The sequence below is a fragment of the Thermobia domestica genome, chromosome 14 (assembly GCF_964235325.1).
Source record: "Thermobia domestica chromosome 14, izTheDome1.hap1.1, whole genome shotgun sequence".
Lineage (NCBI taxonomy): Eukaryota > Metazoa > Arthropoda > Insecta > Zygentoma > Lepismatidae > Thermobia > Thermobia domestica.
In genome coordinates, this window is record NC_137467.1 from 7,190,821 (window position 1) to 7,208,794 (window position 17,974).

A 17,974-nucleotide genomic window follows, 5' to 3' on the forward strand; every position below is an offset into this window, starting at 1 on the left:
ATATGTGCAAATAACGTAGATAAACTGCAAAATAGTTTAAAATTACTCGTAATTTGTTTTATGGTGCAAGAATGCTTTCAAGAGACAACGTTTTTCATAGTCTTTGGGCTACTTATAATGTTAATATTTAAGTCTTCGTTCCAGCAATACATGTAAATGCAAATTGTAACTGAAATTAAATGTAACTGATACATTTTCAGTAACATTAGTTGTTCCCCCTAAGCCTTAGGCCTGGTGTACACTTTAGATTAAGACCGTGCTTAATTAGAAGTTCTAATTACACCCTAATTACATTTCACTTGCTTAAGTTTTACCACCGACCACCTCAAACTCGATCCATACCATCTATATGCAATTATTCAAGGACTTACAGTTAGTAATACACAGTGTTCATTTTTGTTTTGTTTTGTTTTGTTTCACTTGAAGTCCCACAGTTATGCTAGGGCGGCTAAAGGAGACGTGGAGCTAATGATTATAGTGGAATCCGAACCACTTCGGTCGTTCAACATTACCCCTACCGGAAATCGAACTCGGGACCACGCGAACCGAAATCAAGCGTGCTATCCACTAGACCAAATTGGGTCTTCACATTGTGTTGATTTAAATCATTCAGTCATGTTGCCAGATCCGAGGATTAAAGCGTAGCGTGTCTGTACTCCGAAAGTAGCGAATTCGAACCCAAATATGTAGAAATGAATACTGATGGTGCTAATGAAATAATTTAATATGAGCTGGAAAATGTGCTCGACGTATTGCGAGAAGAAATTATGATCGACGGCCGAAAAACATAATTTTAGACTGGATACCACGAGACAGAAACAGCCTAGGAAACCTCCGCATACAAGAAGGTGTAACGAAATCAAGAACCAGTGAGGAGTAACCTGGAAAAGAATTGCCCAAGTTAGATAGTTGTGGAGAAGACTTAGAAAGACCTTCATCCAGCAGTGAATTGATAATGGTTGATTATGATGATGATGATGATGATTTTATTATATCTGGACCTCAGAGGTAAACTAAATCAAGTCATAATTTCGTAATTTTACAGAAGCGAAAAACCGGTTCCTCAACTAAGGCCTGTAGTACTGTTTTTCAAACTTACTAAGCAGTTACAAAGTAGTAGGATGCTTTCAAACTTACATTATTACACCAATAGAAAGAACATAGTCTATTAAAAAAGCATTTTTAACTCAATTTCGACCAAAAAGTGACAGCATACTCTACCAGCATACATATATAACTATTACTATAAAAAGTGACAGCATACATATATAACTATTACTAGGTAAGGTAGGGTAAAAATGGATCCAAAATTTAATGAAAGTCGTAGAGCGAAAATATATTTTTGACTATTCAATCCATCACGTTGGAGAAAAACTACGAAAATTAATACAAAATAAAACTAGAAAGTTGAGAATCACTTGTTTTGGCGAGTGGGAGAAAAATACATACAGATAACTCGAATTGCCTATATACTTATATAATATGTATGTCCATGTTTCGCAACTAATTTCCAATCAATATAAAATTTCAACATAATGAACAAACGATCAGTTTTATCGAATAAAGATCGCATGCACCGCTGAGAGCTCAGGAATATGATTAATCTATTTTACGGCACTGGATATGTGCTTATGTATGCATTACGACCTTATGAACTTGTATAAGAAACAGAATGCACTTAAAATGAGACACGAACTATGCGAAACATCGGACTTTGAATATAACTTGTTTTGTGATCCAACTCGAGATCTCACATAGCAAAGATGAGTGTAGTAGCTCCCACCACAAGGTTCAGGACGTTCGTGATATAAAGTGTCACTTAAACACGGAGATGTGAAACGGAAATAAAGCATTTCATCGATTTGAAATAAAATACGTATATATTGTAGTAATAATTTACCCTATTTGTTAAGATATGAACGTTATATTCTGTTTTGAAAATGACAGTCAAAGCAGAATGTATTGAATAATAAATGAGAAATTGTAAAATTCCAATTTCGGTACGATTAAATACATTTGTGCTGGTATGTGTTGCCTTATCCGTTAGGAGGTATTGAACAATTCTGATTCAAAGGAAGGAAATAAACTACTGTATAGTACTGGAGTTAATTTAATAGAGTTTAATTGTATAGGCAGTACTGAGGCTATATGAGACAAAGTCTATTGCTGAAAGTGAAATATAGGTTACTATTATGGTTTTAGGGTGATATACCCACTGATCATTGAACCTGGAATACACGCATGGAAATATTAGCACTAGCAAATTAGCTATGAAGAGGTACACCATACCATATTTCTAAGTCAAAAATGAAAGGAAAAAATAAGCGGAAACGACAGACTGTAAGAGAATAATACTTTCACTATTTTAATTTCACACTATTTATTTCGAGACTTTCGAGACTTTCGAGACGAGACCGAGACTTGGTACTCGAGACCGAGACCGAGATCGAGACAAGCATCTGTTGACCGAGACGAGACCGAGACCGAGACGGTGATTCTTTACTCGAGACGAGACCGAGACCGTTATTTATCAACCGAGACGAGACCGAGACTGTTCAAAGTCTCGTCTCGTCTCGTCTCGATACCATCCCTAACGGGAATGGGGAATGGCGGAAACTTCATAACGAGGAACTACATAATTTATATGGTTTACCCAACATTGTTAGGGTCGTCAAGTCTAGGAGGCTTAGATGGGCGGGTCATGTAGCTAGAATGGAAGAAAGTAGAGACGCTTTTAAAGTCTTGACTGGAAGACCAATCGGAAGACGACTATTAGGAAGACCTAGGCGCAGATGGGAGGACAATATTAAGATGGATCTCGCAGAGATAGGAATACAGAGTAGAAACTGGATGCAGTTAGCTAAGGATAGAAGTCAGTAGAGAGCTTTTGTGAACGCGGCATTGAACCTCCGGGTTCCATAGGCCATAGAGTTAGTTAGTTAGTTAGTTAGATATTTATGTTTTGATTTGATTGTTCGTATCATCTAAAAATAAAATGAAGTGTTTTGTTTTACATACATGCATCATATAAGAGACTGAACCATAAATACAAAACTAAAATTCATAAATTAAAAATATTCACGTAAGTTTACATCTGACTCAAATAGCCCTAATTGGCTCAAATAGCCCCCATTTTTCGACTCAAATAACCCCGCTTCCCACATGTTTACGTAAGAACGCACAATTTTCACACGAAACAGAGGAGAGCACCAAAAATGGCGGTTATAACATGCAGACGTTATGTTTTACGCGTACGGTAATAACTTTACAAATATATGCATTTAAACAGGTTCAGCACCTTATATTATAGAGACATTATTTTACATCAGACCAAAATATGAAGGTTTGCAACCGACCCCGCTAAGAATAATCTCATATTTACAGTAACTGATAAGAAACCAGCAGCTCAATGACAATACAATCCTCCCTTTACCAACGAACTTACAAATGAATGCAAATTCAGCGTCCTGATGCGCATATGAAATGCACAGTGACATTTTTTCTTAAGTTTGACGGAAATAGACCCATGACTCAAATAGCCCCGGTCTCCCCTATTCATATTTACGACGTGCCGATCCCTGTAAAAGTGTGAGTGATGTTGTTAGTCTTACTGCTGATATGGCAGGTGACTTTTTCGTTGAAAAAGGAATTCTTGGAAGAGGGGAAAGTGTCAACACCCGAAAAGACAAGAGACGGGGTGAAAAATAAAGGTACACAAAGTAGCAAAGCTTCGTAACCAACAGTGATTTCTATTTACAGAAAAGAAAAAAAAATGTTTTAAACTTTAGAATACAATTTGTATCGCCTCTTTCTACAAACTTCAATGTGAACGACAGAAATAATACCGGTATAAAATCTACACAGGCTCTTGAGCTTCGTTGGGTATATGTTTAGCGTACGCACTTTCAGTGTAGAAAAGCCACCTTCGATTCCCTCTGGGAACTCATGCTAAGCTGTAGGTTTAAGCATCATTTACCTCAGTGTTGAAAGAAACTCAGATCAAATTAAACAACTACGCATTTTTAAATAAATACACAGCAGAAGCACAAGGAATAGCACAATGTACTTTATTGAGATCCAATTTTCTACTATAATTCGGATCTTTAAACTTTCCCTATTTACCACGAGGTTTCTGATAATGTATTAAAGACAGAGGCTTTCATGGTACAATTTGCTGATCGCAACGCAATGTAAAACACAATGAGCAATTATAACGGCTATGCCTATTATTGCAAATTAAGATGTACTTGTTGCGATGCGTTGACGAAAACTCTACTGAATATGGCCCAGAGAAACAATGAAGAATTTTTCTTTTTCTTTTTCTTTTTTTAAAGATATCTCTTTCATTCTATATGGGGCTATGGGGCTCAGTAGTAGAGCGTTTATTTCTGATGGGGGTCAGAAGGTGTATAAATTTTGGTGCAATGAAAGGAACAAGGACCCCATAGATAAAGAAAATTTGGATGTTTCTTTTGTACTGTTTTCTAACTGATCCTCGAATGTGATTGAAGCTATGTGATCTTCAATCGGAAGCTCTGTCTCGATTCCTGCGCATCGCTCCACACTCTGGCTGTCAGAACGCGCGCATGAATACAATATTTTGCTTCTGATTGTGAATGGGCCAGTGTTTACGTCACTGCAAGCTTAGATTGACCACGACTTTAGGAACATTCATTGCCAGCGACGAGTCGTAGATACATCATTACGACCCGGAAACAAACGTCAGTCGATGGAGTATCGCCACACGTTCTCTCCTCCGAAAAAAAAAAAAAAAAATCAAAGGTGCTCCATTTGGTAACAAAGTGTTGTTGATCCTTTTCTGGGATTCGGAGGGTGTCGTGCATACTGAATTTCTGCAAAGTGGTCAGACAATAAACTCAAATCGCTACGTTGACACCCTAAAGCGACTGCGAGCCAGATTGTAACGCATCGCGAAGATAAACAAGGAATTCTGCACCACAACAATACTCGTCCGCACACAAGGCACAAAACACAGGAAGCACTGCAACACCTGAAGTTAACGGACATTCTGCTTCATCCTAGCACCATAGGTGGCTGGAACTGCACAATTGCCAACTCCATATACCAAAATTATCGCATACTTTTAATTCTTCTATAACAGATGAAACTCCAGTTCGGATCTTGCGCCCTGCGAATTTTGGCTCTTCCCCAAACTTAAGGATCATCTTAAGGGCCAACGCTACAGTTGTGAAGTGGGGATGGAAGCAGCACTTTGGCAATGGTGTCCCACTCCCAGCAGCCACCACAATTGTTCGCCTACGGCATGAAAAACCTTGTTTCGAGTAGGCGCAAGTGTGTTGCCTGCAATGAAGACTATGTTGAAAAATAATGACACCAATGTAGCTGAGATTGCAAGCTTTCCACTGATACCTGTATGAGTGCTATCTGCCAAACACAAATAAAGATATTATCTTGGAGGCATTACTTTCTGAATCACCGTCGTATGTAGTTTATCCGTGTATATTTTAATACTTACAAAAATATTTTTGAAAAAGTACCTATCTATAGAAACGAATTAAAACATTCGTCCATTTTTAAATGGACTTTTTTTTAGACCATTTGACATCCAAGCGATCCAATTGCTTTCGAAGATTTCTCTTTGGTTAATTAGATTGGAATTGAGAGTCCTTTTCAGCACCGACACTACATAGGACGTAGACCTACAGCTTAACGTGAAATTTAAATAAGACAAACTTCCAGCGGAAATCGAACTCGGTCCTCTCGCGCCAAAGGCGCCTACGCTAACCTATAGCCACGGGGAAGCTTCCACAGTTTTCGTTTTTGTTCATTTAATCTTATGCAGAAATGCACCAGAATTATATATATATATATATATATCGTTGCTTGATGGTCACATTGTTGCCAGTTCCAACTAAGATATATAAAGATACGGTTTAGTGGTTACGTCATTAAACGTTAAAGTACAATAAGCCCAAACTCAGAATTTGTTAGGATTTCATAAATCTATGCTTAAAATTGAAATAGGAATAATTCTCAAATTGCCTGATTACTACATACGTTCTTAGGCATTATTTATATGAGGAAGGATCAGAACCTAAGATTACAAGGCCGATATTTCTGGAGTTTCATCTGTTAGAGAGGAATTAAAAGTGTGCGATAATTTTAATACATGGAGTTGGCAACTATGCAGAGCAAGTCCGATGAGTTATTCGATTTCATTGGACGAAACATGTAACCGCGGCTGAATTTCACCAGTAGCTAGTAGAAGTTTACAGAGAGACTGTAATGTCTCGTCGACATGTCACAGAATGGTGTCGAAAGTTTGCGACTGGTAGAGAAAACGTCACCGACGAGGAGCGCATTGGCCGAGCAAGCACGGCATCAACAGATTTGAACACAGCTCGCGTGCAGGAGTTGATTCAGGACAATAGAACGATCACGTTCCGGTATCCGATGGCAGAATGGGGAATGTCGTTTGGAAGCGTTCGTCCCATTGTGAACGATATTCTGCAGTGCCGGGGAGTGGCAACGTGGTTGAATATGCAAACGTTTCACAGCAGGCTTTGTAACCTTACTTTCCGAGCACCCCTCGCATATATATAACTTCCATTTCTATTGGTTGATGTCTTTCTAATGTCCGATGTTAAGCATGCAGATTATTCGAGTTGCCAAAGCATGGATTTGTTTTATTTGCATGCAATTCCCATTTGAACTACTACGTACCGTACCACACGGCCGTTACTGGCCAAAGTTGACGGAACACGAATTTTCGTTCACCCTGTATATTACTCGACGAATAGGAAACTAAAACTTGTGTGCTATTGATAACACTATTGACGTAGAGAAACATCATCTTGAATAAGCTAAATCGTAATGTTAAAACTGTGGAAATCTTTAGAAATAAAATGAAAGATCAAATGTTAGCCTATTGTTTCTGTTTCATAGCTGTTGTACACAATGTTATACATGACTAAACTTCAACTCTCCATGCACACACTAACCATAAGCGTGAAATAGCATATAACTATGTTAATTGAAGAGGCATGATTGCGTACCTTTATTCCTTCAAAACGTTCCGGAGGTCATGCAGAGAACGTTCATTGTAAAATATTATGTTGCTGGGTGCTTTTCTGCGCATGCGTATCTGAAAAGATAAATTAGGAGGATAGCTGTATAGTTATATATTTTTAAGCAAACAATTTAATTTGTGTTGTGATTCGCTAGAACGCTTGAGCCAGTTATATCTCTATAATAGAAAAGAAGTCCTTACTGACTGAATGAATGATTGATCAAAGTCCAGGCCAATCCGTTTAAGATAGAAACTTGAAATTCTGACAGGTCATAGAATTTGTGATGTCAGGTCCCACTAAGGAAGGATTTTTGGAAATTCAGCGGGGAACGGAGGAACGTGGAATGGCAATCTATCTATTAAAATGATACAAAAACTATAAAAACGCCTGAACTCTAACCTCTAACTTTGGATTTCAAACCTTTGACTTACGGTTATTTGTGATTTCACATTTAACAAAGACAATATTTTAAAGTACGTGTACTTCAAATAAATTATTATTTAAATACATCTTTTTTAATATAAACTTTATGTTTTAAAGGTATTGTTCAAAGCCTTTATATTTTAATAAGCCTTCTCCAAAATCAATGCAAATGAGTTGTGCTGTCATCTTTTGAGCTCTTATAACTGTACGTTTGTGGGCGTTTATATGTTTGTGGCCAATCCTTTCGACACTGAGATCTCGGAAACTACAGGCTCTAGAAAGATGACGTTTTCAGTGGTCGATTGCAAATTTTGCGTAGATTGTCCAGTTTTAATTGAATATTTAAAAAAAAAACATGGCCATTATTTCTTTATTACATTTTTAAGGGTACACTGGAAGTGTTGAAATTTAAAAAAAATCATATCCTACGCATTATACATTCCAACACAACATAATTGTATACAAGGGTTACATACCTATCAGGCGTTTGTTTCGTGTGGCGAGTGGTTCATCGGTGCGGGCGAGTATTTAATATCATATCGAAGGTAAGTAAATGATTTCTATTGTGGTATGTGGGCTAGCAATTTTATTCTTGGGCGAGTAAAACTTTGTTGCTTATTTGAATTCCTGGGTTAAAGACATTGGTATGTGGACTTGTCATTTAAAGGTAATTAGACACGTATTTAACCATTTCTTTAATATTTGCCCTTGAAGTGAAGGAAAAAAGGCTAGTAAAAAAAAATAGTGTTGCAATTGTAAAATAAGATGGCCGTATCTCGAAATTCGTTACGATTAGACGAGTTCATTCGTGGTCAAGCGGTTAGCGTACGCGCCTTTGGCGTGAGAGATCTGGATTCGATTCCTTGCGGAAGCTCATGTGGTTCGGATTCCACGTTAAGCTGTAGGTCCACGTCTCATATAGCCTTGCTGTTGAAAGGGACGCTAAACTAAAAATCAAATCAAATCGTTAAGGTTAGAAATATGAAATTTGGTATTTAGACTTTTCATTTAAAAGAATTAAAGACCTGTTTTTTTTCTTGATATTTCCTCCATATGGGAAGAAAAAGGCAGGGAAAAAAAAGATTTGTGGTTGCAATTATTAAAATAACATGACCATATCTCGAAATCTCGTAAGTAGTAATCGATAAAGTAAACACAAACACAGCATTGAATTTCTGAGAAAATTTGAGATGAGAATAAGGTATCAAAACATACAGTTTCCATTAAGAATATGAAAATAAATTCAAAATGGCAAATCTCAAGATAATGGCCATCGATACGTCATAAAAGTTCTCCCTTAACTGTACTAGTAACCTACAGTTTTACGTTTGCAATTCTTTTAAAATCGTATACCTTTTATTTGCGGTATTTCCACACTTTTGGACCACCCTGTATACATATATAGTTTCTGTGATGAACAACGCTTTGGCATCACAGTTAAGGCTTAAAGTGATAAAAAAGAATTGCTTTTAATCCCATGAAATGTTGTCTGGCACACTCTGGTGAAGATGTGTAGCAGTTGTCGATCATTGTAGAGACAGCAGTACAAAGCACAAGAAGACGAGCAACATATGCGAACAGAAGAAAAAATATACACGCTTCATGGAGGAGCAAATAATAAATGTCATGCAACCTGTTACACCTTTTATGATTGTGACCTCAAACATATATTTGTCTTATTTCTGACAACAAACTTACTGCTATAGTTCGCATACATTAACTGAAGTATCCCTTCCTATAGCATAACAACAACAATTCTTGTAGCGTCATAGTTAAAGGGAACTTGCTTTGGATGGCAAGTGGTCACTGGTTCAAATCCTCTTGGAAGTAGTACGTCTCCCATAAAATTCAGAATAGCCCTAGCTTCCATTCGTCTAGTGGCTAGCGTGCGCGACTTTTGTACACGGAACCCTGGCCCGGGTGCATTTCCGATTAGGAGGTAACTGAAATTTCAATTACGGTGATCCGAAATTCAACCCTAAACTGTAGGTCCACGTCTCACATAGCATTAACGCTGAAACAGAACGCTAAACCTCAAGAAATAAATACTATTTGTTACGGATTAGGGAATTAGTTTTTCCGGCTTTCAACATCTATGGCCCGTCACGTATGAGGAATAACGATTATGATATCCGGGGAATTGGCCTAGGACCATTGTTTTAAGTACCATCACGGCATTTCCGTGTGAAAAAGCTTTTACATTCGACCAACTGACCCTAGCGGGAATCGAACTACCAACAGCGATAGCGTTAGGGACAACGCGCGGCCATAGAACCAGGTTCGATTCCCGGTGAGAGCTCATGTGATTCGGCTTCCAGGTTAAGATATACGTTCATGTCTCATATAGCCTACATGGTGAAGTATTCTCTGCGTCGCAAATCAATCAAAGTAAAAGCGTAGTAGCTGGAAATCGACCTCGAAACCGGAAACAGTTCATTTCTACCACTTCCGGTTTGATACCCTGACGTCAAGCAGATGGGTTGACGGACATGCTGTTTTATGACTTATGCATAGCCTGGCATGTCATGAGCATAGTTTGAAAGTCTAATAAGAAACCAAAAATCGACCATCTCCATTCCAAAATCTCCTTCAATGAGCAATTACGAAACTTATTTTCCGGTAGCCCCTTTGTCCTTCATGCGCATGGTCTTGGATTCGGTGCCGGTTAGTTGACATAACAAATCAGGCATATTGAAAAAGAGCAAACAAATTTTCTAATTACATACCACAAAAATAACTTCTTTTTCAGAGGAAATGCTAGATGGCACAATCCTAACGAATGAACCCGCAAGCAGTAGACTTTTCCCTCACAATGTTGCCAACAGTACCTTCACTATTTCAATAGAATTTAATGAAACTTATAAACATTATTTTGAGATAATCATGAGATATCTTAGTATCAATTTAATTACGCTTTATCTTAATAATAAATAGGCGTGTTACTGCTTTGTGCTGGGAATTGAAATAAGGACGTGATATATGATTGAAATACCTAAAAGCGAAAGTTGTAAGAGCAAATAAGAAAGTGACAACACCGATACGCGTGTGCACAGTGCACACTGCGACTGCACAGCAGAAATGAAAACAAGGTTGTTTTGTTTGGTAAACGTAAAAAGCAACAGGTGTTTTGTTTGTTGTAGTTTCAATGCATGGCACACACTATGTGCAGGATATTAGGTGACAGTAATACAGGATAAAGTATGACGGCTGTATCCGCGACAAATGTTGGGGCTTCAAGCCCTGTAAAAATCGTAGCGAACATCTTCATTTCTTTCATAGGTGCTGGAGTTTTGGGTTTGCCATTTGCATTTAGAGAGGTAAGAACAAATATAATTCATATAATCTGACGAAGGATAATTGAATATATATAATGTGAATGAACTTCAAGATGAAGAGCGATGTACAAGTATAGTAGATCTGTACCATATTGATGCTTATTTCACCATAAAAAAATTAACAGATATACTTACCTTTTAAGAGAATAAAAGTTGAAATATGTATAACTATAAAACTTATATATTAACTGTAAAATCTTGATGCTAAACGATCAATAACTTATACTTTATAGCGGCAAAGTTATATGTACAAAAGTGTACAAAAATGTACACTTGCACAGCTTTTCAAATTTTTGAGTGCAAGAACAACTTTCCAACTTGCCCTTAGTTTAAATATAGGAACAAGGTATATATTCCGAATTTGGTAGTCCGCCTCGTTTTCGACAAAAATCGTAGTAACACCTACGAAAAAGTTAAAATCATCAATTTTTAGGACTGCTCTAAAAGGGTATGGTACGGTACGGTACAGTAGGGTACGGTAGGGTAGAGTATTGTAGGGTTGGATTAGCTTAGGGTTAGAAAAGTTTGGACCCATTTGTTAAAATTAATAGTGTAATTTCTCGTCTCTGCGTAAGGATATCAAATAGAGCGTTTCCTTACACCTGCAGCTATGTTCACAATACAGATGTTCGTTACTTTCCCACAATCCAACCATGCGGTAACCTTGCGCGAAGTAGTTCCCTCCGCTTGCCAAATAGTTTCATGTTTATAACCGCTTATATAAACACAACTTCCGCTCTCCTTATATATTATCAAGCGCAGAAACGAGCTAATTAATCATTTCTTCAGGGTAAATTGTCAAAATTTTGTTGGAAATCAGGGTTGGCAAAAATCATGTTTTTTATTGAAAAACAAAAAAATTTTGGCATTTATTCCGAAGTTGGGCGTCCGCTTTCGCCACGTTTTTTAGCTGTTATCTCCTTTCCACACTTTCTGCAATTTGTTATTAGGTTCATTAATCCGTGCCCTTCACAAACTTTTAAAAGATTTTGCTCATTATCAACGCATTGGTTCACAAATGTTAAAACTGTTAGTTTATTGCCCTTGTACATTCGCCATGTTGATAACATAAATGCTCGTTTCTTTCCCACAGTGCAACTATTCGGTTACCTTGCACCAAGTAGTTCCCTCCGCTCGCCGTATAGTTCCATGTTTATAACCGCTTATATATAAGAAATAAACAGATTTTTCGAGACTCTTATACATTATCAAGCACACAAACGATCAAATTATCCTTATCTTTCCTGTAAATTTTAAAAATTTTGCTGGAAACGGACGCCCAACTTTGGAATTTAACCCAAAGTTTTTTTTGTTTAAACTCGGTTTTTTGGGTTTAAACCAGGTTTTTTGGGTTTAAATAATTTGCTCTATGTATTTATATCACATATGGACAGAAATAAGTTTGTTTCGCCTTGGTGTTCTTATGCAACAGCCGGGTTATGCTGGAAGGGGTCACATAAACTTAAAGCTGAATCAAAACCGCTTCTCGGCTTATATCCAAGAGAAATTGTCCTCCATTTGAACTCGAAACCGGGACTAATTGACCACAAATGCGATACGTCTGTCGACTTACTCACGGACTCCTGATAAAAAATACATTGTACTGATCTTTACATACTTGTTAATATAATTGTCAAGAGTCATTTCAGAAGGACAAAAAGATAAACAGTTGCACACGTGAAACCATTATACACAATTACATATGGAAGATTTCAATGTACTGCAGAGTGCAAAAGAACTAATTTAGTCCAAGTTAGTTCACTACGACTTTTATTAGCCCAAGTTAAAGAAATAGACTTAATTTGCGTATCAGGAAGAAAAGTGAATGAAGATAAGAATTATTTGAGTCCATTTTCGCTCTGACCCATTTATACATAAATAGATACCAAAGGTACTTCTGATTTCAATAAATGCCTCTCGTGGGGTTTTATGACCCCCCCCCCCCCAAAGTACGGCATTTCGATGTATTTTATCAAGTGTAAATAGTATAATCTTTTTGAGTAATGAATGGGGAATTTAGGTCTGGATATAATACGAATAATATAGGGGAGTGAAACGTGATAACCCACAAATGTGTGTTCATCAAGATTTTACGAACATTTTTCGTTTTTTGGTTTAAACCAGTTGGTTTTTATTTTTATTTTTTTTTTTTCAAAACAGCTGGTTTAAATCAGCCAACCCTGTTGGAAATGGATAATCAACTTTAAACTTAACCCAGGATTTTACAAGAGGAAAAACTTACCATTGATACAAGAAAGGGTTAGAATTACTTTCTGGAACCATACATAAATTAATGACGTATTCTTTCTTCACGAAATCTGCTTTTAATATCTTCTTTCTTTTTCTTTTCTTTTCTTTTTTCTTTTTTTTTTATGAGAGGCATTGGATTCATGGGTTCATATTCACTTTAAGAGAGCTTAACCATTATAGATATAAATAGAGAAAGAATTGATCAAAAGTTATAACTTCCGCAGATGGCGGCCCAGGATTAGATGCACATGAACCGTTTTCAACTTTGCATTATTATTTATTTTTTATTATTTTAATACACCTTACCTAAAATTACTTCTCTTTCATTTACGTCGTTCAATCTTAACTGTTAATCACAAATATTTTCATGCTTTCTTTGCTGTTCGTCAGATACGTATTCATCTGTAATATTTACAGCACGAAATTAGTACTTTCCAACTATTGAGCGTTGCAAACTATGTAATATTCAGAAATAACGAAAACAGTAAATTCTTGCCTTCTCATGTTTCCAACCAGCACTATAAACAACACTTTACCACAGTATTATGTAAATACACTTCTGGAGGGCGGAGCGTTCTATCAAATACATGTTCCTAAGACATAAAAATTACAAAACGTATAAAAAAATACTTCCTTTCTGTACTAGGTGCCCACACAGGGGGATTATATTCTTGAAATGTGAAGTTTTCTTAGCAGGAAATACACTCGTACCTCCTTAGAAATATTTAATAAGGGAGTAGTTGTTTTAATGGGTGCAGATTGACTTCAGGGGGCTGAGAATACCTACAGAATGTGCACCCTATGGCATAAAAACTTCAGTGCATAAAACCCGAATTACCTTAAAACACAAACCAGCTTGTGCTAGGTGGCCACTAAAAATCACGAGTCTATGAAACTGAGTCAGCACAGAAGGGCAGCAGGGGACCGAACAGTAGCGAGGAAGTGCATCTGTAGGGAGAAGGCGCGTCAGCGACGGTAAGTGTATATATTAACAAGAATAATAAAAAAAAAAACACTTTATGTGGCATAAAGCAAATGCCTTGTGTGTGGCACAGCTTCGCAACACTTCTGTGATCACTTTGCACAGTGCCTTTACTTGGCACTTTACCTTGTCATGTGTTTCTTAAGGAGTTCTACGTGGCAAAGATGGCCATTTTCCACTGGGCTCGCTCGGGCTCGCGCTCACCTGTCTCAACTGGGCTCGCGCTCACTTATCTCAACTGAGTTCGCAGTCACTCGGGCTCGCGCTCATCTCTCTGGACTGGGCTCACACTCACTCGGGCTCGCCCTCGCCAGTCTCAACTGGACTCGCGATCACTTCTCCCAACTGGGCTCGCCTTCACTCGCGCTCGCACTCACTCGAGCTCGCGCTCACTTCTGTCCACTGGGCTTGTACTCACCCGGGCTCGCGCTTACTTGTCTCAACTGGACTCGCGATCACTAGCGCTCGCGATGATTTCTCCCAACTGGGCTCGCGCTCACTTGCGCTCTCACTCACTGATCTTATCTGGGCTCGCGCTTAGTTCTCAACTGAGCTCGCACTCACCCGGGCTCACGCTCACTTCTCTGAACTGGGCTCTCGCTCACGCTCTTTTCTCTCGACTGCGCTCGCGCTCGGGCTCATTTCTCTCAATTGGGCTCGCGCTCATTCGTGCTCGGACTCAGTTCCCTCAATTGGGCTCGCGCTCACGTATTTCATTGGGGCTCGAGCTCACTTGCACTCGGGCTCACTTTTCTGAGTTTGTCTCGCATTGACTTGTTTCATTGAGGCTTGGACTCAATTATTTAGCCCGAGCCCAGTTTAGCGCAAGAGCCATGCTCGCGAGCTTGTACACCTTAATGGGCTGATTAATGGCGTATGTCCCCTCCAAATTCAACCCCTGATGGAGTAGTTACAATTAATCGGAGTTTTCTAACTTTTCTTATTTTTGCGGCAGCCCAAACTATTTTCTAAATCGATTATTGTTAAAATAATGTGAGTTACTTTTATATCGATTTTCATTGTTTCTGTTTGCAGAATCTACGTCGATAGAGCTATCATTTAGTTACAAAATAATGTTTTTTTCTTATCTCATAGAAATACCTGACACGTTAATACTAAACTTCGTTAAAACAGCTGCTTTAACAAAATGAACTAGTTCTACAAGTTATAGGTTGTTTATGCAGCTGAAATTTGAAATACTGTTGATTGATTAATTGATTATCTTTCCCCGTCCCCTTTCATCAGCGAGGCTGATAGTTGGAGACATGGACTTATAGTTTTAACGTGGAATCTGAACCACTGTCATTCAATACTTTCCCACAGGGAATCGATCGTCAAAGTCGCCCGTGCTAGCTACTAGATCAGTGGGAGGGCTTATAATACGGTTTTCCAATGATTTTTATTAGGAATAAATTGTAGGTAATTTTTTTATAGTTTAGTCACAGTAACGAAGATGTCCAAATTACAGTATGATATACTGATTGTGAGTGATAGTGCAAGTATTGAACCATTGTGTGGTCCACAATCCAGTGTACACCTTCTGAACCCCTGTCCCCAAGGCATTTAAAGTGAAAGTGTTAGTGCGCTGAAGAATGTTAACCCTCCCCCCGTCCCAACCCCATTGTTAAGAAACCAACTATCCAACCCCGAGTTAGTGAAGCGGAAATCGACCTTGGCCGATGATAATGTTTTGCTCAGGAACTGCATGAATTAGTAAGTACAACAAAATTAGTAAATCCCAGGTATGTTAAAAGCAGACATTCACCTTCAAGTTTTATTGTATTGCCAAGCCTCGAGGCTCATTCATTGTCGTGCTCTGTAGATATTTTTGGAAGTGGGGGATGACATCCCCCGTGTTTTCCCTCACTTTTAACTCTGGTTGAACAAACGACACGCCCTCGTTTCAGGGTAGCTTTCGAAAAAAAACTTTAATGAAAGGAGGTGCGTGTGTCTTATTTTTTTGGATGTTGAATTGCTTTCTTTTTTTAATAGCCCATTGACATATGAGGAAGTATTTTTCTTTTAAATAGACGAGATTTTAATCATTCAATTTTACTAATTTCTTCTTCTGGCCTATTTAAGAGTTCCTTGCTTTAAAAACATTCAATGTAATATTGTTTTAGTTTTTATTTATACCGGTATATATTAAAATTACATAATACAGTAGTTAAATTTCGCATAGAATACATTTAAAGATCTCAAGAAAAAGTAGTCAGTAAAATTAACAGGCTAAAACTCTTTTATTTCAAAAAATTAAAACAATGTTTCCTCATATAAATTAATGGGCTGAATAACCAATAACCATTATGGTGCAAGTTATCAACATTCTTAAGAGCTACTCTTGTTTATTGAGATTTAAAGAAGCTACAATTAAATAATACATAATTATTTCGCTCGACTTTTCTATGAACGCATAGCTTCATTAGTTGCTATTAGTAAATAAATTTCCTACTTCGCAAGGTCAGGTAGTTGCCTTACTCTATGATCTAAAAAAAAAAAAAAAAAAAGAAAAAAAGCTTGGGTTATGCAAGTTGTTACTAAAACAACAAAAACAAATACCTCCCGCAAACATATACCATCTTCTCATAGTAACCACGAAAAAGTCGGTTCTCTATCGAAAGGTGTTTGAAGTCCTCTGGACAATAAAATGACAGCTCAGACCTCAAGAATGTGCTTTTTCTTTTTGTAAAGTTGTTTCATTCTTTCTTTACAATTCTGCACATGGAATGAGTTTCCTATTTTTTTGACTCTAAAGCAAATGAGTGCACGTGAGTGTGAAGAGAGAGCGGGCTCGCACTCAATTTAACTGGCGCTCGCTCGGGCTCGCGCTCACTTGAGCTGGCGATCATTTCTGCCAACTGGGCTCGCGCTCACTTGGGCTCGTACTCGCCAGTCTCAACTGGACTCGCGATCACTTCTGTTAACTGGGCTCGCGATCACTCGGGCTCGCACTCACTTCTCTCGATTGCGTTCGCGCTCACTGGGGCTCGGGCTCACTCGGGCTCGCGCTCAATTATTGAGCTCGAGCCCGGTTGAGCGTGAGTGCCGAGCTCACGAGCGTCGGGCTCGCGAGTTTGGACACCTATGCTACGTGGTAAAGAGCACACTTTCAATTTCGTCTACCGTATTATACATTAAGAGGTAACGTCCCGATATATTTTGATTGCTTGTACAGTCTTGTTATAAAATCAAGTAACATATTTCTTCCCTGCATTTCACAAATTTGTGTCCCCATAAAATGGGATAGCACCAAAATGTTTTTCCTCATTTCACCAAATTTGATTCAGAAACAATTCTACGCTTATTAGTTTCCGCTCTACATATTTGTATTTCCTTACGTTACTACAGCATACACGTTACTTAATGAATGAGAGAGTTGGTTTGTAACACTGCCATATTATGCTTTATTGCCTGTTTACGTAATATCACATGAATACGAAAACTCATATAGTCCAGAATTTAACTTGTTTTTCTCCCTAATTAATCACCCTACACTGATGTCTTTTATTACTGTTTTTGATACTCGCATGGTGACATTTCGTCTGATTCTGTTCCTTTCTTGGTAAATTTTGGATTTTGAGGCCGCCATCTGCGGCAGTTAACCCTACAATGCTTTGAATAAGTTCTTATTTTCTTCATGACGTCCAGAAAATCACTTTACTTGTACTAGTTACCTGTACAAGGGAGCTCGGATGTGGACTCTACGGGCTAAAGATCGCGTGGAGTGGGTAGGGGTTCTGTGTGCCGAAGGATCTGGGTGGCGGCGGGAGGCAACGCCTTTCCTCATCTTTTATTTTCTAACTAAACTTAAGAAAGAAAGAAAAATGAAAACAACTTACCATAGTCTTTCAGTAATGCATATTTGTCTAGAAACTGTATGAAGTATTTCTTTTACAACCTAAAAATAAAACAGTGAAGATTTGATATTCCAT

At 38.0% G+C, this 17,974-nt stretch overlaps 2 protein-coding genes across 6 annotated transcripts in view; one reads left to right on the top strand and one right to left on the bottom strand.

Moving 5' to 3' along the window:
• LOC145669491 (kynurenine/alpha-aminoadipate aminotransferase, mitochondrial-like) overlaps positions 1 to 10,294 on the bottom strand; it is a 78,843-nt gene extending 68,549 nt beyond the window's left edge. Inside the window, exons 1-2 of one of the 2 annotated variants that reach the window (XM_081737668.1) lie at positions 10,202 to 10,294; positions 7,038 to 7,126 (exon numbers count right to left, since the gene is read on the bottom strand). The gene's annotated coding sequence lies outside the window, so the exon portion shown is untranslated. The remainder of the gene's footprint in view (positions 1 to 7,037; positions 7,127 to 10,201) is intronic. The other variant, XM_081737669.1, reaches the window with a different exon arrangement.
• Positions 10,295 to 10,378: 84 nt separating this feature from the next.
• Positions 10,379 to 17,974, top strand: part of LOC145669492 (uncharacterized) — a 64,893-nt gene continuing 57,297 nt past the window's right edge. For all 4 annotated transcript variants that reach the window (XM_081737670.1, XM_081737671.1, XM_081737673.1 and 1 more), the window contains exon 1: positions 10,379 to 10,792. In XM_081737670.1, the coding sequence (XP_081593796.1) occupies positions 10,676 to 10,792 (117 nt within the window). In that variant the 5' untranslated portion in view covers positions 10,379 to 10,675. The remainder of the gene's footprint in view (positions 10,793 to 17,974) is intronic.